Consider the following 23,056-nt stretch of genomic DNA (forward strand, 5'->3'; position numbering starts at 1 on the left):
GAATTCTATATCAATCAGGGTCTCAGCAAGAAGTAGACGGCACACCCAACTGAGGGTAGTTCAAGGAGACTATTTGCAGAGGTAGGGACAGGAGGTAGGGAAACTACAAAGGATGGTGCAGCCACAGGAGAATAGTCACCACCCCAGGCCCCGAGGGAGGAGGGAAGTAGGCAGTTATAGGACCCAGAAGGAAGGAGTCACGTAGCAAGGGTCGCCATGAGAGGAGCAGCGACTTCCAGTCTTGGGGCACAGTCAGTGCAAGGTGACAAAACAGGAAAGGATGGATCTCCCCACCTTGATGTCTTTCCCTGGACTTGCCATTGTCTGAACCCAACCAGTGTCCAGGAAAGAGAACAGACTGGAGAAGGGTAGAGAGTAGACCTGGAGATGGGAACAAGTGCAACCCCTCCCAGTTTTAATGCTCACCGATTCTGTTTGTCTGGTACTTGGGGGGGAACCACTTGACCTTAGGTGACCCCTGACACACCAAACATGGAACTTCTTGGCAATTAGGAATGGATGTAGACCAACTTGCACACCAAGGTCAGCCCCTATCCTATCACTGTGCAGAGTATTTCAAGGTGCTGAGATCAAGCTCATAGGTAGAGCCTTCCAGGTCTAGATATGTTATTTGATTTTCATCTTTAAAAGAAGACACATGATCTACAAGGAATGGACTGTATTTTCCATTCACTTCTCTGTGAAGCATGAGAGTTAAGACACTGGCTCTGAAATCAGATACACTCAAGTCTGATTCCAGGTTCTGACTCTGGATAACCTGATTAAACTCTCTAAGTTTCTCCTCAAATGTAAAATGGGAAATAAGAGAACCTACCGCATGGGGCTGTTGGGAAGATCCAATAAAAAGATCAGCAGGTCTAACTGATACAAGATCAGATTTAATCCTTCACTGTGCACTTATCAAACAAAAAAATTATTGGGGAGTTGTTTATGATGGTTAACTGAGTCACCTTCCTTTTTCTTCATTCTTACTCTGAAGGATTCCCTCACACAACTTTCTAGGGTTCCCAAAATGCCAATTACAGATTGGCAATTACAATCAGATTTTTATTGAAGTTACATGTTAAATGAATTTGTTTGAAGAGATAGCACCTTAGGCAAAATGAAATTAATAGCTTTCAGTGGAAAAAAATGTTCATTTTGAAAATATAAACCTTACACATTGAAAATAAAACCAAATCCAAAGAAAATATAAATCAATCATCACATAAATCTATTTGAAAAATATAACTTAGAAAAAGGAAACTTGGATTTCATCAAAAGGCTTTATTTTGGCCAATGTCTTTCATGACTATGCACTTCTATTTTCAAAAAACTTGGGGGGGGAGACACAAAGATATAAGAATGGGCAAAAGACCCCCATACTGTAAGAGAGAATGTGAAAATACATAATTTTAAGAGTAGAGCAAACATCAGGTTTTGAATACTCAGCTGGGGAGTGGGGAAGACATAAGTAGAGAGGTGACTGGTGACACAGAAGCCAAGATTCAAAGGCACTGCCATTGAGCCACATACACCTATCTGATCCATCCAAGCTTCCAGAGTGTGTTCTTTGTCCCTGGCATTGGGATATGGCTTAGGCAAGCAAATCCTGTTAGTCCTACTGAGACTGCTTCTGCTTTTGGAGTATCCAAGTCTACTGGGGAGGAAGATTCATAAACGGCCATCCAGAGAACATGATGGACATTGTGCCGAAACACAAATCAATATGGGAATGTAAATTCAGGGGAGAGGAGGGTCAAAGCAGTAAAGGCTTGCCATTGGTTAGCTTTTGCTGTATAACAAACTAATCTAAAACCTTGCTGTTTAAACACAGCCATTTATTCAGCCTGCTATTTGGTGGGTCAGCAGGGCAGTGTCCTGGGTTAGGCAAGTTCAGTTCATCTCAAGTGGGTTTTCTCATGCTGGGGGTCAGGGAATAGACTCTGCTGGTGTCTGAGGCGTTTGTTTTGGCCTCTTTCACCTTATTGGTAACTGGCAGCCAGGAAAACTGGAGGACTAAGCCATATGTCTTAGTCTGGGCTTCTTCCCATTGGAGCAGTCACGGGGTTCCCTGAAGCAGCAAAAAAAGGTAAATTCCAGGTCTCTGCCTGCATCATGTTTGCCAAAGTCCCAGCAGCCAAAGTGGGTTATAAGGCCAAGCTGAGTGTCAATGTGGAAAGAGCTGTAAAGTCATACTTGAAAGGCATATAGGAATGGGAAGAATTGGAGGCTATTTTTATAATTTATTACAAGGCGACACACAAGTGATATTTGAGGGGAATATAACAGTCTCCAAGGAATTTACCAGGGTAAGAGTTATACCCTGGGAAAACAATCAAAACAAGAACCAGTGTGGAAGTGGGAAAATGCCTCTGACTCAGCAAAGATGGAGAAACGAGAGGTTCTGGGGGCAAAGTTAGATTTCATCACAAGACTTCCCATTTTGTGCAACTATATTTGTAATACTTGTGGCTGTAATGGAGTTCATCATACTGTTTCCATTGTCTAGTCTTGCCCCTGAGACTTGGAGGCTAACACAATAAAGCTGCTGAAGAGGTTCACATAATATGTTTCATAAGTAAAAACCCCATTACACTGACCACCCTTTACAGAGAGCCCCTAATGACAGAACATCCTGGAAACAAAATTCACAGCATTTTTGGAGTTCCCGTCATGGTGCAGCAGAAACGAATCTGACCAGGAACCATGAGGTTGCAGGTTCTATCCCTGGCCTTGCTCAGTGGGCTAAGGATCCAGGGTTGCCATGAGCTGTGGTGTAGGTTGCAGATGGGGCTCAGATCTGGCATTGCTGTGCTTCTGGAGTAGGCCGGCAACAACAGCTCCAATTAGACCCCTAGCCTGGGAAACTCCATATGCTGTGGGTGAGGCCCTAAAAAAGGAAAAAAGACAAAAAAACAAAAAAAAATTCACAGAATTTTCATAAATCATGACAAGCATAACTATGCCTTCAAAAACATAGAAAAAATGTTCCTGGCAGCTATGATGAGGTTCCCTACTCAAGAGAATAAAGAGACAAGACCCATCAAAGCAGAACTGGGTCATAAATGATGTGGTTTCTATGTCCCTCTTTCATGTTCCCTATTTGTTTCATGCTCGAGACAATTAAATAGTCAAATGCTGGAAGTTCCCACTGTGGCTCAGTGGTAACAAAACCAACTAGAATCCATGAGGACATGGGTTCGATCCCTGGCCTTGCTAAGTGGGTTAAGGCTCTGTTGTTGCCATGAGCTGCTGTGTAGGTCACAGATGCAGCCCAGATCCCACGTTGCTGAGGCTGTGGTATAGGCTAGCAGCTACAGCTCTGATTCAACACCTAGCCTGAGAACTTCTATCTGCCACAGGTGTGGCCCTAAAAAAGTCCTCCCCCCAAAAAAGTTTAATGCTACTATCTTCCTTCATTCATTTGTTCATTCACTCATTCATTCATTCACTTATCCAGCAAATATTTATGGAGACCTTCCACATACCAACAGAAGCTGGGAGCAAACAGAGATGAGTAAGATGTCCCTGTAGCCATGAACCTCAGCATTTGGTGTGTAGGGGACAGAGAAATATAAACAATTACATTTCGGCATGATGATAATAGAGAAAGAAGCTCGGAGTTGTAAGGGAGAGCTGGTGGGACACCTAACCCAGACCAAGGTGTCAGGAACAGCGTTCTAGAGACCATGACACATTAGCTGCGTCGTGAAGAATGCCTGAAATAGACAGGAAAGGAGTGCATTCCAGGCAGCAGAAACAGAACATACAGGGACACAGAAGCAAAGGAGGACACGGTGTATTCGGGGAAACAGAAGCAGCCCCTTTATGTCCTGTGTGTCACAGGAAGTACCTAGAAAAGGGCAAGAATAGGAGACAGCTAGATGGTGTCTGGCGGGGGGGGGGGTAATGATGCACCATAAACCCTCCCCTCCCCATTACCTAAAACATGATATAAGGTACCGATTATCTATCCTGACGGACCCACTGGGCATGCCTCAGCATGAATGATTGTTCCAGACTCGCCTCAAGCAGCATCTGAACTAAATCATGGAATAAACTTTCTGGCATCAGTGGACAGGTAGAGTGGTTGGGGAGCAGGCTGGCCTTCCCTGAAGCCTCATCAAGACCCCATATAGACATTCCCTAAAAGCAAACTTGATTTGCTTTTTCCTTTTAAGATGAAAGAAGAAAAAGAGAGTCAGAAAGAGCATCAGTGAGCCTTCCTATTCCAACAACTTTCCCAGAGAGCTACCATGACTGGCTGAAAGAATTCAAGTCCCTGGCACAGCGATTAATAATTATAATAATAATATTCTCAATCTGTGGGTGTTTTACATGAGTCAGGCCCTTGGCTAAACTCCTTATCTATATAACCTCATTTCTTCCTCATATTAACTCCATGGAGATATTTCTACCACATATGAAGAATGAGGTTTAGAAATAAGGTATAGTTAAAAAAAAAAAAAAGATGGGGTTCCTGTTGTGGCTCAGTGGTAACAAACCAGACTAGTATCTGTGAGGATGTAGGTTCAATCCCTGGCCTCACTCAGTGGGTTAAGGATCCAGCATTGCCATGAGCTGTGGTGTAGGTCCTGCATTGCTGTGTCTGGGGCATAGGATAGCAGCTGCAGCTCTGATTCGACCCCTACCCTGGGAACCTCCATATGTCGCACATATGGACATAAAAAGAAAGGAACGAAGGAAGAGAAGAAAAGAGTAAAGTAAGATATAGTGACTTACATAAGGTCATCGTTAAGAGTCACAGAAACCCAATCACAGTCTGTATCCTATTCCCGGGCTTCTGTCTCAACAGAGCTCTCTGTGCCCTTCCCCAATCCTATGGGAATCTTGGTCTAAATAGCCTCCACCTCTGACCTTTCCTAACCCAAGTTCTCCTCCTGTATTCACCCCCCAAGCTTCGTAGACTCATTTATTCATTCAGGAATATTTTTGCATTCCCATTAGTGTACGTGAGCCTTTAGAAAATGAATTAGACATGTTGTTGAGCCTCAAATGTTTCTGCTCTAGCAGGATAGCCATTAATCCACTGATCTATTCATTTAAATAATAAGATTAAGCATCTACTGTGTGCCAAGAACCCTATCAAGTGGTAGGAAAAACAAAATCAAAGTTCTTGCCAATTCTAATGGAATTTAAGACACATACATAAATAATTATCATTAGGGTAAAATGCAGTAGATACAGGGCTGGAATGTAGATTTCCTGGTTCCCTGGTAAGTAGCTAAACTTCTTGAAAGAGCCGTTTCTAGTCATCGCCTCTGTTTCTTTCCTCTCAATCTGCCTCCACCTTATACCACGTAGGCTCCGCTCCACTGTTTTCACTGAAAGTGTTCTTCTTAAGATCACCAGTGACTTCAAAGTCACCCAATTGAATGGCCATTTTACTGGTCTTACCTTACAACAGCATTAGACACAGCTGATAGTCTATCTTTTTCAAAACATGTTTCCCTTAATTTCTGTGACAGCAGTCTCTAGGAGTTCCTCATATTTCACTGACCATCCCTTTCTAAACTTTGCTAGTTCCTCCGCTTCTCTTGGCCTCTAAATATTTTTAATCTCCCTACGGATTGGTAGCCAGACCCCTTCTCTCCTATCCTATGACTTTAAATATCATTCTGGAGTTCCTATTGTGGCTCAGCAGGCTAAGGACACAATGTTGTCTCTATGAGGATGTGTGTTCAATCCCTGGCCTTGCTCAGTGGGTTAAGAATCCAGCACTGCCACAAGCTGTAGCATAGGTCTCAGATGCAGCTCAGATCCCACATTGTTGTGGCTGTGACTCTGGCCCTTTCTGCAGCTCCGATTAGACTCCTGGCCCAGGAACTTCCATGTGCTGCAGGTGTAGTCCTAAAATAAATAAATTCATAAAATAAATAAAATTTTATATATCTATGTAATTTCCAATGACACCAAATTTGTACTCTGGTCCTGACTTCTCTTTGGAATCCTAGTCTCTTATATCCAAATGTCTATTGATATCAAACTTACAATCCAAAACAGAACTCTTGATTTTTACCACTGGTTCTGCTACACTCTTATTTGGTCAACAGCATCACCATCTTGATTGATTGGCTTGAGCCAAAAGCACAAGGTCATCCTTTCTTCTTCTCTCCCCACATCTCTCACTCCCCACATCCAACCCATCAGTTAGTCCCGCCAAGGTGCCTCCTAACTCTCTTCAATTTTCTCTATCTTCTATTCTCTCATCTTTTACTTCAATGACTGCAGAAGCCTTCCACTGGTCTCCAAGCTTTCACTCTCACTCCTCTCCATTTCATCCTCCACAAAGTAACCAGAGGGAACTATTAAAATTATAAATCAGATTGTGACACCTGAGACTCCAAACTCTCCAGTGCTCCACTGCATTTAGAATAAAATCCAAAGTCTGCATCTGTCCCAAATCCCAACACGATTTGGGACCACTGCTCTACTCGTCTCTCTTTCCAGGCTTCACTTTGATCTCTCTACTCCAATCACAGTGGCCCAGGGCCTTTGTACCTGCTGCTGCCTTTGCCTTGAATGTTCCTCCTACATAGCCAGCTCCATCACGTGGTTTACATCACTTCCGTGACCTCCTCAGGAAGGCCCTCCATTATCACCCATTCTAATACATCACGCTCTTTTAATTCTCATGTGGCACTTAATACTAATGAATCAGTGTCCGTGTGGGTTTTTTTTAATTTATCTATTTCTTGCCTGTTTATTCTTACTAGAACATAAGAATCAAGAGAGCAAAGGCCTCATTTGCTTTGTTTAGGATATAAAATAATAACCAATGAAGATTAAATAATCAAGAGGTATGGAAATGAAAAGATGACTCCCATTATACGAAAAGGCAATTTTTAGATGTTAAACTGCTAGTAAAGGACTATCACCTTTGTGACTCAGAGAGGAAGGCAGAGTGGTAGGAGCCTGCAGTATTCAGAAAACTATCAAGTGAAACCATGAGACAATCTATTTATCAAAATGGAAGAATTTGCAAAGACTTCTCTTGAGAATATCAGACCTTTTCAAACCAAACATATACAATTCCCCAAAATAAAATTCTGAAATATTCGGGCAGCTGGGCCAGATTGATTATAGATGGATTGAAGCATGCCACTTAAGTCTCCCTGTGTTTGACTATAAATATTGATAGTCCCCGTTAGGTGGATGGTTCTGCCTGATGTTCCAGATGAAAGAACCATTTGGAAGGAAGAAAGCTATCCAGCTGCCTCTCTTTGAAAGAGTGGGAAATAGTAGCAGAATGCCCAGAAATATAGAATTTGAATCAGAACAGAGGCCAGGATGAAAGTGAGAATACAAACCAGCTAAATGGGCAAAAATAAAGCTCCCCAAATAGATGCAGTGGAGCTGCTCCCCCAAAGGCCCACAGCTGCTCTGCCGCCAGAGGCTGGAGTCCTGCGCTTCAACGTGCAACAACAGAAGCTGAGCACTTGGGTCTGACCTAGCAGCCCTCATTTTGCAACAGCGCTTAACAGGAATCCTTTTGGCACAGAAAGACTGCTCAAAAACAGACTTCAGAGTACAGGAGGCAGGGGAGTGAGGTGGTGGTTATTGATGGAAGCACTCAAACAACTCAATTGTTTGCAACCAGAAGCTAAGTGACTTATAAACTCCTTCAATAAAGGTCATATCACACAGGGATTGACTGCAGAGCAATATGGACAACCTGACTTCTTAAAGATCTGGATTTTTTGGGACATGAATAAAGTAGTCTTAATTTATGCTCAACTAGATAACCTCTTGGGGATGAGGCTGTGTCTTTATTCACCTTTGTATCCTCACAGTACTTAAATACCTAGTAGGCAAACAACAAGGGTTTGCTTAGTAAATAACTCTCACCCACACCATCTCCTCTAGCCTGCTCACCCTGCATCCTCTCCCTCCTTCTCATCTCCCCTCTCTCTCCATCCATACCCCCCTCCTAACCCTCTCTCCCCTCTCTCTCTCTCTCACACACACACACACACAAACGTGTGCATACACACACATACATATACACGCGCGTGTGCACACACACACACACACACACACACACACACGTAACCCCTGGCCTCTCTGATAAGGCCTTCTGCTCAGATTCCTACTTAAAGCCATGAAGAAGAGGAACTTAATATTCCACAGTGACCTCATCTTAACCACAACCCAAAAGCTAACGCATGGACTAGAGTGGGGATGCCTTGGATCAACACAAGAGAAAACTGCCCTAAGATACATCTGGCCCCAAGGATATCAGATAAGAGACCACGGACTTCACTAATATAACAGTAAGTTATTATTATGCTATCATCATCATCATTGGCCTCTCTGAAAGGTGGGAGAAAACACTATCACTTTACATGGTTGGTATTCACAAAGCCAAGACCCCTCTGAGCCTCAAAAAAGCTGGAGTCGGGCCTTCCCCAGCCAAATGAGATTCACTGCTCTCTTCTTTTTGCTCTTGGGCTTGGCCTTTGGCACTAGGCCCAGCACAGAGTATGCTCTCAATAAACAGTATTTCAACTGTGAGCTACCCATGCTCCCTTTCTTGGGTATCACCTTCATGGCTTTCCTTCTGGGATGTACAAGCTTGGTCAAAATATGTTTTATTCATTGAAAGAAATCTCTGGGATTTTCATTTAATTTTGCCTGCCTTATCACCCTGCTTCATGACACAGAAATGATGATACTAAAGAGCTGATTCCTGCCTCTAAGCTGCTAAATATTTGGCATCATTAGGGTTTGTTTACGTCAGTGTTCTGCATATACGTGGAGAGCAGTAAGTGACTCACAGCCTCCTATGCCTTGATGGGGCAATCCCTTGGGCCTGTCCCACTGCCTCCAGGCTGATTCTATTTCCTCAGTCTCCTGACCCTAATTTGGTTTCCCAAAGGCACTTCTGTGCTGTCACCAAGAGGAATATTTCAAAAGAAGCTGGATAATAAGAAGGCAAAGCCAGACATTTGGGAATCAGAGGCACCCATCTTCCCTCTCTCCCTTCCTTCTTCCCTTGGTCAACCTACACAGATTAACTGAACACCTATTATGTGCTGAGTACTGGGGGTGGTGGTTGGCCAGGGATGCAAGCTCCAACAAGTCAGACCCTGGTCTCGCCATGCAAACGGTACGGATGATCCCACAAACCATGAATTCATTATAGTTAATTTCACAACCTGTTAATTACAAATTGAGGTGAGCACAGGGAAGGAAAAAACACAGGGAGCTGTAAGACTAAGATAGGTTAAGGATTCTCGAAATGCTTCCATGAGACAATAACATCTAGTCAAGGACCGGTCTGAAGAGTGACAAATTAACCAGTCCAACAGGCAGAAAAGAGTGTGTGTGTATTGGGGGGCGGGGGGGCAGAGGGGGGCAATAAAAAGACTCATGAAGTCTCTGAATATCAAAATGTCAAATGTCAAGGAACTGAAAGAAGTTCAGAGTTGCCAGAATATGGGGGGTGGGGCAGCAGGAGGAAGAAGGATGATCTACAAGATAGAGGATTTAATTGAATTAAACCAAAACTTGGGCAGCGGTAGCAAACTCCAGCAGGGTTAAATCTGGTTCCTGCCTGTTTTTGTATCGTCCCATCCCCACCAGGCAAGCTAGGAATTGTTTTCACATTTTTAAAAAGTTGAAAAAAATCAAAAAGAATAATATTTAATGAATGTGAAAATTACATGAAATTCAAACTGCAGCATCCATAAATAAAGTTTTATTGGACCACAGCCAGGCCCATACATTTACATATTGTCTACAGCTGCCTTCACACTACAGTGTCAGAGTAGTTGTATCAGAGACCATATGGCACACAAGCCTAAAATATTTACTATCTAGCCCTTTACAGAACACATTTGCCAACCCCTGATCTAGTGGAATAGGCAGAAGTCAGATTACAAAAGCTTTTAAATGCTATTAAAAATTTAGGCTCTTACCCCAAAAGGAGGGGAACTCATTAACCCATCAAAGAGTCTAAAGTGGAGAAGTTCCCATCATGGCTCAGTGGTAACAAACCTGATTAGAATCCATGAGGATGTGGGTTCGATCCCTGGCCTCGCTCATTGGGTTGAGGATCTGGAGTTGCTGTGAGCTGTGGTGTAGGTTTCAGATGCAGCTTGGATCTGGCATGGCTGTGGCTGTGGCATAGGCTGGTAGCTGTAGCTCGATTTGACCCCGAGCCTGGGAATTCCATATACTGTAGGTGCAGCCCTAAAAAGCAAAAAAAAAAAAAGTTCATACTCTGTCTTGTATACCCTTGGCCAAGAGACCTAAATAACAACACAGGTCCCAATAAATACCCTTATAGGAGTTCCCTTGTGGCTCAGTGGATTAAGTACCTGCTGTTGTCACTGCAGCAGCTCGAGTTGCTGCTGTAGTGCAGGTTCAATCCCTGGCCTGGGAAATTCCACATGCCATAGACATGGCCAATAAATAAATAAGTATATACATACATAAATACACACATACATACATACATACCTTTACAAGGGTGTTATGAAGATTAAATGAGACATTATGTATAAAGTCTCTAGGAATTTATGTAGCACAAAAGGCCCTCAAAATTGGTGGTTGTTATTCCTAAAGGAGAATGACATAGTCATGTTTTAGGAAGTGCATGTAGGCATCAGTGGGAATGTGGATTAAGCGGGATGGGAAACTGGCACTTAGGTTTAGCAGTTGTGACAGATAGCACAAAGATATCTGTTCATTCATCCGTTAGTAAGAAGTCAGGGTTGCTCAATCCTGTGGACTCCACAGACTTCCAGGATGCAGGCTCCCCTCCCAGCACCGCTCCTCCTTCCTAAGTGTGGCCCTGGATGTCTGTCTTGACCCAGACAAAGGCCAGACTCTAGCCACTATACTCACAGTCCAGGCGACAAGATGGAGAAAAAGACAAAAATGAAGCGGATACTATCAACTCTTACAGTGTATACACAAACTGAAAATTAATTTTAGAAATGAGCAAGGATGAATTCCTTCAAAAAAAAAAAGGGAGGGATCCAGAGAAGCCAGAATACACCCCGCACTGCTGATCACAGCAGAATTAAAGCCAAGAGCAAAACTCAGATCATCGAAGAGAATGAGTCATAGTACCTGGAGAGGAAGCAAAGCTTCAGCCAGATGCTGGTGGAACTAAAGATTACAGCTCTTGCAAATAAGCCAGATGAGTTCCTATAACCACAGACAAACCAAAGATGACCCCTGCCCTCACACAGGAAGCTAAAAACTAATGGTTGCTGATGGCATTAACACAATAACTGCATCTGCTCAGATTAATCACACATCCAATTTAAACCCATTTATACTTCACAAAATGTCATCAAAAAAATACTTTTGCCACTTTAAAATAAAACAAAGTACATATATAGGAAAGTACCTAAAATACACAAGGATATTTTAATAGTAAATTTTAAAGTGAACTCTCATGTAACAACTACTACTACAGGCAAGAGATAAAACATTACACCACCTCAGAAGCATAAGTCTGATCACAGTTCCCCTCCTTTTATGTGGATAAAGTAATCACTATCCTTGTTCTCATGCTATATGTTCTCATGATATATATATGAGAATATATATATATATTCCCTCCTTTTCTGTATATTTCCACTTATGTATGTCTCTGAACAACATTACTTGTTCCTATTTTTACATGAATGGAATCATATTACATGTGTTCTTTTCAACACTGCTTCTTCTGCTCAGTGTTACGTTTGTGGTCACAAATTATGTATGGATGAAATGACACAATGGCTGAAATTTTAATTAAAACACTGTGAGGAAGGAGGAGTTGCAAAGTATACGTTAAATATCTTGGCCATAAATCAGTCCTAGTGGATTGAAGCCAGACGATGGACAGATTAAGGCTCTTTATACTAGACTCTTAGCTCTTAAATATATTTCAAAATTTTTCTAATAAAAACTGTTTAAATCATTTTCTGAGATTCATTTTACTATAGCAATTTTCATTGCTGAATAGTAATAATTTTCTAAGTAAAGCCCCAAAACCTGGAGCATCAGAATCATTTGAGAATTTGTTGGAAATGCAGATCATTGGGCTCCACCCAAGACTTACTAAATGAAAAACTCTTGGAGTGGGACCCTGTAATCTGTGTTTTAATAAGCCCTCCAGATAATTCTGATGCATGCTCATGTTTTATAACCACTACTGAATTGTATTCTATTATGTGAATGGACCACAAATGATGTATCCATCCTACTATTGATACACTTATGTATTATTTCAAGTTTGGGGATTTCAAATTTGTGAATATTATCAACATTCTTGCATGAGAATTTTGATGTTACCAGTCTTTCTGATATACATCTGGTGGTAAAATAACAGAATCCCAGAACCACAGGGTAGAGTGTATCATCAGCACTAACTGATAATGCCAAATATTTTCAAAGCGGTTCACCAATTCATAGTCCTACTAGTAATGTGTGAAAGTTCCCTCTGCTCTACATCCTTGCCAATATTGGGTATTTATCAGACATTTCAATTGTTGCCATTTCAGAGGGTTAAACACTTTTAAGCTTTCCAATGCGATAAAATAAAAAGGTCTAAATTATGTTAACTTTGAAGATATGGAAGAAGAGAAAAAGAATGGGATAGTAAAAATATTTAAAGAGGTAACAGCAAACTGATTAAAGACATCGACATACAAATGCAAAAGTTACTAAGAACTTCAGCAGCACTGACAATAAATAAACAACAAAAATCAAGTTAAAATGCCAGACCTACGGACATCATAGAAAAATGGATAAAAACCAATGACAGGAGTTCCCGTCATGGCGTAGTGGTGAACGAATCCGACTAGGAACCATGAGGTTGCGGGTTCGGTCCCTGCCCTTCCTCAGTGGGTTAACGATCCGGTGTTGCCATGAGCTGTGGTGTAGGTCGCAGACGCGGCTCGGATCTGGCATTGCTGTGGCTCTGGTGTAGGCTGGCAGCTACAGCTCCGATTCGACCCCTAGCCTGGGAACCTCCATATGCCGAGGGAGTGGCCCAAAGAAATAGCAAAAAGACAAAAAAGACAAAAAAAAAAACGACAAAGAGAAAAATTCAAAAAGCAACCTGAGGAAAAAAGATAGATTATCTTCGAAGAAGTAATAATAATGTTGGATAATGACAGATTTTTCAACAGAAATGATGTAAGCCTGAAGACAATGGAATAAAGTTTTATGGTGCTGAAAATAACCTCAAACATAGAATTCCATACTTAGAGAAACGTATGATTCAAAATGACAGTAAAATTAAGACATTTCAGGTAAGTAAACACTGAGAGAACTGTCTCACTTTAAAAAATGCTAATGAAAGTCTACTAGACACAAGAAAATAATCTCAGATGAGAGCATGGTAATGTAGGAAAAAATAAAGATCAATGGAAAAAGTAAACATGTGGGTACATAAGAATGAATACTGATTGTTTACAATAACAATAAAAATATCAAATAGGTTTTTAAAATATGTAGATTACAATGCATGACAGTATCACAAAAGATGGGGAGGTATAAAGAATGAAAATGCAATATAGTACCCTACTATCCAGTATTATATTTACCCCCAAAAATGAAAATATGTACACAAAATGACTTATACATAAATAAATATTTACAGAAGCACTGCTAGTGATATACAGAAACTTGGAAACGATTCCAGTGCCCAAATAAGGTGACTTGATAACCAAACTAAATAGAATACTACTCAGCCAAAAATAAATAAATAAATATTGACAGGCTAAAAACTATGGATGAGTTACACAGACATCATACAGAGCAAAAGGAGCCAGATTTAAGAGCACATATTATTCCATTTTATGAGGCTCTGACCAAGAAAAACGAATTTATGATGCTAACAGTACAATGTCGATCTTCGGGAGTAAAAGAAACTGGGAAGGAGCAAGAAGGGACCTCTGGGAGACTGGTAATGTTCAATTTCTGAAGATCACATCCATAGGTTCAGCTTGTGGGAATGCATCAAGCTCTGCATTTAGGATTGTTCACTTTTCTGCACATAGTTCCCCCCAAAAAGTTTTAAAGATCTATTTCAGGAGTTCCTGTCATGCCTCAGGGGTAACGAACCCGAGCAGTATTCATGATGTGGGTTCAATCCCCGGCCTTGCTCAGTGGGTTAAGGATCCGGCATTACCAGGAGCTGTGGCGTAGGTCGCAGATGCAGCTCAGGTGCTGTGTTGCTGTGACTGTGGCGTAGCCTGGCAGCTGCAGCTCCGATTAGATCCCTAGCCTGGGAAACGTCCATATGTGGTGGGTGCAACCCTAAAAAATATAGATAGATAGATAGATATTTCAGATACACAGAAATTTATGCAAACGGATAAGTCTTCTCAAGAACCAAGATTAAGAAACAAAGCATGACCAATACCATTAATGTATATGTCATGTGTTACTCACTGATTACACCTCTACCTTCCTCACAAGAGATAACTACTCTCATGAATTTGGTGCTCTGCATGTCTCTGCACTATTTTATACTTTTACTCCTTGATTCAATTCACCTAAGCAAGAAATAGAACTGTTTTGCATATTTTAAACTGTATATAAGAGATTATTTGACTTCTATTTTTAAAAGATCATTCTAAAAGGGGTACCAGGGAACCTTCCGGGATCATGAAAATATTTTATATCTTATTTGGAATGTTGGTTACCTGGGTATATACACTTATCAAAACATATCAAAATGTTTGTTTAATATCTGTGCATTCACTGATAAATGTTATTTCACTGAAAACAATTTTTTAAAAAATAGATCATTCTAGCCTCTCCACAGGAGTGAACAAAAGTGAAACCAAGAAGGCCAGGTAAATTATCACAGCAGACCTGGTGAGGGCCAAACTCATCTCTCTGAGGAGTAAGGAAACATAACAGGTTGTGGTCACAGTTCTTTGAGCAGCTTAACTGTGAAGTGGAGCAGTCCCTGGGCAGAGGAACGAGGCCAAAGAAGGAATTTTTTTTTTTTTAAAGAAGGAATTCTTAAAAATGGAAGTTTGAACTTGACCCTGTTGAGAGGAAACACGGAAGACAAGGAAGAGACGTGAGACCAAGGGAGAAACCAAGTCCTCCAGAAGGTGAGTGGGGAAAGGATGTGAAGGACAGGTGGTTTGGTCTTTGCTGGGACATGATGCCTTCTTGGTTCTTAACTGGAAGGAAATAAAAAGGGAACCCATGGTGGGGGGGTTATTTGGTGGTGAAAAGACAAAAGAGATTTCCATCCAATGGCTGCTACTTTTCAATGATCCTGAGACATTATCTATAAAGGGTGGAGATAGTGTGGAAGCCCTTGAAGAGGAAAGGTATGAAGTTACATTGGAAAAGTCTGGGAAAGCATCCCAGCATGGTGAGAAGAGGTTAAGAAAAAGCAAAGGTTCCATTTTGGACAGGTTACATGCCCAGCAGATAACCAAATTCTTCCAATATGGCATGAGCTCAAAAGCTGGAGTATTATTATTTCTCTTTGTCTATGGCACAAAGCAGAGCATAATGCATATTAGATACTCAAGAGAGACTAGATAAATGAATGAATGAAGATGACAGTTTTTTCACATTTTCTTAGCTTATTTTTATAACATTGGCCATATTCTACATTGGAGCTGAAGAAAAAGCAGTTTTTTTTTTTCAGAAATCATGCACCTTATCAATCAATTGATATAAAATACATTTTCCTTTTTCTCATTTTTAGCTCTGTGTGTTCTTGGAAGAAAATCAAGCTGTGTCTTCCAATGCTAGAAATCCTTCATTTTATCTAAAGAAATGACATGTTCATCTTCTAAAATAACTGTTAATCAAAATTCACCAATGGGGCAGTTCCCATTAAAAAAAAACAACAACAACAAAACCTAAGAGATAGAATCTCTATCTTTATATTAACGAGTGTGTGACAATCATAAGAATATAGTTGATGATGAAATTAGAAGCTCTTGCCAAGAAGGAATAACCTCTTTTCTGTATTTGAGATGCTCCTGTGAATGATAAGTTGCACGTGCATAATGAGTAAAGAAAGCCTTTAGCTCGTGTACAGGAATCTCAGGATGGTCCCAGCCAACCCTGGTTGTCTTAGGAGACAAACTGGCACAAATAAGCACCTTGTGCTTTCTATTTATTATTTATCAATTGTGAAGTGAAAAAAAATATAAATGCATTCCTTGCAGCATAAATTGTTCTTTGTTTTATTACACTAACTTCCATTTAAAAGGACACCATTCATGCAAGAAGCACCGTTTTGGTTGGATGAACAGTTGGATTTTTACGCTTATAATTCAAGTATATACTTAACTACGTATTTTGAGTGCACTCTCCTGGTTCCTGTTTCCACAGCCAGACTGTAAATGCATATTTTTGGTCATTCTTAACTACAGTAATTCAGAACTTCAGCTGTCAAGTTTGGAGCTAATATTCTCATATATGCACTTCATGCTTTACTCTTAAAAGTCAATTCCTTGTTTGCTGTCAGAAGCTCCTAACATAATACACAAAATGACAAGATCAACTGTTGAAATAATCTAGACCTTTAATGTGAATACAATGTATTTTTTCCTGAAAATATCCCCCTCCTTCAGCTACTATAAATTCTAGCCAAGCAGTAAAAGAGCATAACATGTTAAATATTTTTTTAAAAAAATACACATACACACACAAAATAGCAGTGTTTACAAGGAGGAAAAAGAGGGAAATCTCAGTTTTGTGCTAGACCATCCTTTGAGACACTGTCATTTTAAGTGTGGAAGCATCAATTACTTCTCCTATGCTATGAGGCCTACACATTCAAAGGTTCTGTAGGTCCCCTAAGAAAATAAAGAAAATAAACAACTGTTTCTCCGTATCATTAAACACAACAGGATACCAGTCTGGTGCTGGTGTTAAAACACTACCAGAATTCCGACTGTGAATATTAAGACTCAATACTTCAGCTTCAAGAGAAGCAGAGTTGTTTTGTTGCCACATAACATCAGGACTATACTTCACATTGTCAATTACACGATGCTTCTAGGACCAAAGATTAGACCCATTGCAGCATCTTGTAATCCTAGAGTCCGAAGAAACCCTGTAGATTCCTTATTCCAATCTGACACCCAAGACAGGAATTTTTTTCCACAGAATCCCTGACAGATGGTCAGCCTCTGTTTCAATTACTCCAGTGGGGGAGTTCTCAAGAGAAGATCCCCGAGAGATATGATGAAATGCTAGACCAACCATTCAGACAGAAAGTAGGGCTCCAGTAAGCCTGTAGGATACAGACAGCATTGCCAGACACTAAAACCAGACTTCCAAAAGAATGTAATTCAAAATCAGTAATCACAAAGGCGCAACGTTCAGACATGTAGACCCCAGATTTGGGGGCCATTCTAGGTCTTTTTATTGGCCTGGGGAGTAGCTCTTACAATCAGGGAAGCAAGGTGGCTTTTCTCCCACTGACTGCTTAAAGTAAGAATTGATTCTTTCAGGCTCACAGCAAGGGCTTGTCAAGTGCAGAGAGAATCAAATCCCTTCCTTCTGAAAACCAAGCCAAGGGACCCCCTGGTGGAACTGCTAATGTTTAAAATACTCTTAACTTTGGTCTTAAAATTCTCACTACAGTAAACCAGAACATTTCAAGCTCTTCTTTTAAAAGTGTATATAGGCTATGCTGTAACTGAAGTTGTTTGGTTGGTGTAGGGTTGATGTGTGGGGGTTAATGTACTAAGCGCAGTCCTACATACAGCCGTGAAGTCTAGTTTATCCGACTAGGAAAGGCGAGTGCGCGATGCTAAACTGCCGGCACATCCCCAGCCGGACCCCGGGACGGGGCGGCCCGGCTCTTACCTGTCGATACTGATCACGCACAGGGTCATGATCGAGGCCGTGCAGCACATGACGTCCATGGCGATAAAGACGTTGCAGAAGAAGTGGCCAAAGATCCACTTGCCCCCAATAAGGTCAGTGACGCTGACGAAGGGCATGACCGCCACGGCCACCGAGAGGTCGGCCAGCGCCAGGGACACGATCAGGTAGTTGGAGGGCTGACGGAGCTTCTTGACGAAGCAGACCGAAATCACCACCAGGCAGTTGCCGGCGATCGTCAGCAGCGTGATGAGCGTCAGGATGGAGCCGATCACAACTTTCTCGGCTCTGCCGTAGTTGATCTGCTCCCCGCAGCCCGAGGCATTGTCCCGGGGCGCGTCCCAGGTGGGCACGGGGCTGGCCGTCACCTCAGGGACCCCGTGCAGCAGGTGCGGCGCCCAGGAGCCCGCGACAGGGCCGGCGCCGTCGGAGCTCAAGTCGGGAAGCCCGCGCCCCACCTCCGGCAAGAGGATAGAACGGAGATGCCCGTAGAGGTCCGGGCGGCCGCTGCTGTTAACGTCCATCATCATGCCGCTGTGCGCAGCTGCCCATGGAGCCGGCGCCCCTGCCAAGCGCTCCGGCTGCCGGCCCGGGGGCTTCACCTCGCCGGTTCCGCTCCACTCGGCCCAGCCATGGGGCCCGCGCCGGCCACTGGGGGGCGCCCCGGCCCGGCCTCGCGGTCCCGCACGTCCCGGTGCCCCAGCCGCAGCGGACGAGGCGGGAGCGCGGCCGCCCGGGGACTCCCTGCGGGAGGCGCCTGCGGCTCTCGACGGACGCCCAGGACGCGCGGGCCGAGCTCGGCTGGCCGCACCGCAGCCCGCAGCCCGCAACTCGCAGTCCGCAGCAGCCGCGCGGCTCGGCCAAGAGCGCCCCAGAGGCAGCAGCAGAAGTTGCGGAGTGCGCCCCGCCCCTCGCGCCGGCCGCCGCCGCCGCCGCTCCCCTGCGGCAGCCGCGCCGCGTCCCCGCCGCCGCCGCCGCCGCCGCCGCCGCCGCCTCCGGCCGCTGCCCGCGCCCGCCGGGCTCCCGGACGGGCTTCCCGGGCTGGGCAGGGGCCGCCGCCTCTCCCGCGTGCCCCCACTGGGCGGAAAGCGGCACTCCACGCGCCTCCTGGGATCCCAAGCCGCTTCACCCCGGGTTCTTTCTTTCCGCAGGAGACTCAGACCCCCTCCTACAGACCCGAACCCCCTCCCCCCCAAGTGAATAACAGTTTGGTAGGGAAAGACTAGGGAACGGACGTTGGGACTCATTGCAAAATAAAGAACCCCAGGAGGAATATATATATGTGTCTATATATAATGTGCATTTTTAATCTTAATTTTAAAAAAACCTTTCTAACACTACACCAAGCAGCAGATACTTCCGTTTCCTATTTTGACCACAGATGGGAGAAATCGAAGATGTAAAAAGAGAAGCAGCTGAATGGGGTGAGGGTGGGCTCTCAGAAGAAGTGAAAAAGGGAGAGAGATCCCCACATCTGGGAGAAGCTGGGAGCTCCAGGAAAAGGGACCTCTGGAGGGCTTAAACCTTTCGGACAGACCCTCCAGGCATCTAGATACAGGCCTCTCAGATCTGAGAAAGATCTTGGCTGCTTTTATATTCAGTCTTCAAAACCTAATACACTGAAATGAGAGTTAATTTTCCCGTGGCATTCTGGAAATCTTGTACAAAAGAGAAGAAATGACCGGTTATAATGTTCTGCAGAAGTATCCCGGAGGTGTATGTTGATTTAATGCCTATTGCCTAAAATCCCCTTAGTATTCAAACCCTATCAGAGTGGCTGATGTTTATTATTTGTGAGACTTCTTTCACTTCGTTTTGTTGAAAGATTTTTATTGGAAGCCAGCAGTGATTTCTTTAAAGACTCTAAAAATAATCAAATCGGTTTTCTTTTCTAGTTAGGCCCTAGTGGATCATAAATAAGAAGAAAAAGGAACAGAAACCTTAAAATGTATTGATGCAAGTGCTCGCTCAGTTAACACTCATTCTTCAAGATGGGTATTAGCCCTATTTTTCTAGTTAAGAAAAGCGTTGTTATTACAATCACCTGGGAACTGATAGTTAGGTTTTAACCCTAGGTTTATCTGGCACTATGTCCTTAGTTTTCCCTCTACATATTCAAAAAAAAAAATTTTTTTTTAGTAGAAAAAATAAATGTCTAAATCATGGGCCAATGTCCACAGCTTTCACTGCTATGAACATGTTAGGGGCTCTCCTCTGCCAGGGGTAAGCAGATCAATATAATGACTCCGAGGAGGAGAAATTTAACACATAGACCCAATAGCAATACTTGTTAATAGTTGAGAGGATGAGTGAGGAAATTCTTCAGCCTTAGTTAGTATTAAACATCATTTCAGACAAAAGAAAACTAGTTTGAGGCTGGAAGACATCAAATAAACCATTTGTTCACCCTTCAATATAAAGAGGGAAATAGAGGCTCAAACGAGTTTAATGACTTGTCCAAAATCCTCCAGGCTACACTGAAATGTCTCAGGGTTTTGGTTTTAAGGTTTAGAATTGTCTCAAGGCCTCCTAAAAATTCGTTAAGGTAAGAAATTTCATAAGTTACTTTGGACTTTTCTTGTTTTAACTTTTTAATTTAACTCATCTTGACTTTTCTCATATTTTTCCCCCTTGAATAACCTAATCTGCGTCAGCTTACTTTCTTCTATCTTGGCTCTTTTAAATAATATTCCACATTAGTTAATTATACAAAGAATTTGAAAAGCAATATTTTTTATTTGAATCTACAGTCCATATAATTTACCACCTACACTCCGGCCAGCCCTTACCCAGCCCACTTAAATTTCATAGCGATTCTGATGTTTTTGCTTTTGTTTTTTAATTATAAACGTAGCAAATAATCAGAAAAATACTACTTTCAAATTTACTTCCTCTTCTATTTTCAATATAGTGTCAGGTCCAAACTCCCCTTTTTATAGAGAAGTCACCTCTATTATATTGTCCCTGGTGATGGCTGGGTATATTTCCTAAGAATTGCTAGGTTTTTAATTTATAAGCTGTCACAATGCATAAACACAGTTACTGAAAATCTCAGCTTCTGCGGCCTTACCTTTCTTATGCTGAGTTTAAATTTCATCTATTATTGTATCATTCCAGAATCCAGACGGAACAATTTGGAATTCTTTCAGTTTCCCCCTAACTTTGACTAAGAAATAATCATCTCTTCATAAAAATGCCAAAATCTCATTTATGCTTTTCCATAATTTCCTCACAAGACAAGCTGAAGATACAGCTTTACAAAATATTCATAAAATACCTAAGACAGTCCCCTGAATTTCGTGTTTTGCCCTTGGTTTCCCGGGGTTTTAAAATTTATATCAAAGTGTTGCTGCCTTCACCCTCCCCCTGCCAACCTGCTCTGGCTGTTATACTGGAGATAATGAGAAGGGTTGGCATCCAAATCAATCATGTCTTTAGTTTTTACACCTTTTCTTTCTTTCTTTCTTTCTTTTTTTTTTCCTGGCCACACCTCAGCATATGGAAGGTCTTGGGCCAGGGATCAAATCAGAGCCACAGCTGCAGAAATGCCGGATCCTTAACGACTGTGCCATACCAGGGATCAAACCCATGCCTCCACAGAAACAAGCCAGATCATTAATCCACTGCACCATAGGGGGAACTCCCCTTTTATTTCTTTCATTTAAAATATAGCTCTGCTTCTTTAAAAAGTACCAAAGCTTGTCTACCCTCTCATTTCCTATAATAGCATTCTCCTAAAATTGTCATTGAGGGCACCTGAAACGAGAGCTATCTGAGGTTTCCAACTGGCAATCTTGAGTTCTCAAAACTGCTCTGGGGGAGTACAGAAGAGCCGCCACATCCTACAATAGGAATTAGCATCTTTTTATAAGCTCTTCTGCCCTGTAGGTACTCATCTAGCTCATCTAAATGCATATGCCTAATCATATCTCTGCAGACCCACAAATATCCATCCATCGGACAGAGGCTTAGAAGAGTTGATTTTCCCAAACACTGGCACACTCTGACGGTCTAGATTTACTTTAAGAAATAAAATAAAATAAAACTTTCTATGCCATAGCACTCACAGGCAACACACTGGTCAGTTAACCATACTAACATCATGCTGACTGGGGTTCCAGTAATTTCTATTGCCCAATGCTTCTGACTTCTTACAGGGCTACTCTTGCACTTCTGCAAAGTTTTTCAGCTGTTATGTGTACACCCCATTGGTTTACTCAATTAAACTAATTGCCTGGGTGTCAAGCCCAGAATTGGATGAGAAGAGATCAGGAAAACAATGCTTAGACAGGTATAGTGCTAAGGTTAGTGTATAGAATATCCAAATCTTACCCTGTGGACCATTCGGGCTATAGAGCAGAAGCATGGAGACCGAACACGCATCCTAGCAACTGTCCATACAGACAGTGGGAGGCCCCATCGGGATCAAAGCACTTCTTTGGGGCAGTCTCCCTCACCATGTCTAGCCTCAATCCTTTCTAGATTCTGAAGGCTTTTAAAGCACTTTTTTTTCTATCTTTATCACAGCACTTACTGTTGCATTATGCTTTGAGTTTACATGATTATCTTTTCCTTCAGAGTGTGAACTCCCCAAAGGCAAGGATATTTTCTTATTCCTGCCACCAACTCGGTGCTCAATAAATGTTTGTCAAATAAATTGAGTGTAGAAAAATGCCCATAACCAAGAATAGTTTAAGATTTAAAATAATTCCTCAGCTTAAAAGTGAGTTGTGGAGTTCCCATTGTGGCAAGGCAGAAAAGAACCTAAGATCCATGAGGATGTGGGTTCAATCCCTGGCCTCGTCCAGTGGTTGGGGGATCCAGCGTGGTGCAGGTCGAAGACTTGGCTTGGATCCCAGGTTGCTGTGGCTGTGGCATAGGCCAGCAGCTGTAAGTCCGATTCGACCCCAAGCCCTTGGGAACTCCCATATGTCAAAGGTGAGGCCCTAAAAAAAAAAAAAAAAGGAGTTGTGAGTTTTGTTTTAGTTCAGATATATGTGTCCTTTAGTTATGATACTTTCATTTGCATTTTGCCTTAATGCTGACTACAAAAATGTACTCCCCCCCCCTTTGGTTCCTTTCATTTAGAAGACTTTCATTCTCTTTACAAAATAAATGTAACCTTTAACATTTTCTCCTCAAAATGACAAAAAAAGATGAGCAGAAAATCAAAAAGCGGTGAGATCCAGGAACACTTTATTTAATTACT

At 42.3% G+C, this 23,056-nt stretch overlaps 2 protein-coding genes across 5 annotated transcripts in view; one reads left to right on the forward strand and one right to left on the reverse strand.

Annotated features, from left to right (window-relative positions):
• The window catches only part of HTR7 (5-hydroxytryptamine receptor 7), a 106,666-nt gene extending 87,822 nt beyond the window's left edge, over positions 1–18,844 (reverse strand). For 3 of the 4 annotated variants that reach the window (XR_014825704.1, XR_001301123.3, XM_005671276.4), the window contains exon 1: positions 17,830–18,844. Coding sequence is in view for 2 of the 4 variants with exons in the window: in XM_005671276.4 (XP_005671333.1) it covers positions 17,830–18,377 (548 nt within the window). In the remaining 2 variants the exon portion in view is untranslated. 4 annotated transcript variants of the gene reach the window in all.
• The window catches only part of RPP30 (ribonuclease P/MRP subunit p30), a 345,838-nt gene that overhangs the window by 279,057 nt on the left and 43,725 nt on the right, over positions 1–23,056 (forward strand). The gene's annotated exons all lie outside the window — the stretch shown is intronic.

The sequence above is a fragment of the Sus scrofa genome, chromosome 14 (genome assembly GCF_054392235.1).
Source record: "Sus scrofa isolate SSC_HxYL_T2T_F1_AM1 chromosome 14, Sscrofa_HxYL_maternal_Yorkshire_Landrace_v2.0, whole genome shotgun sequence".
Classification (NCBI taxonomy): domain Eukaryota; kingdom Metazoa; phylum Chordata; class Mammalia; order Artiodactyla; family Suidae; genus Sus; species Sus scrofa.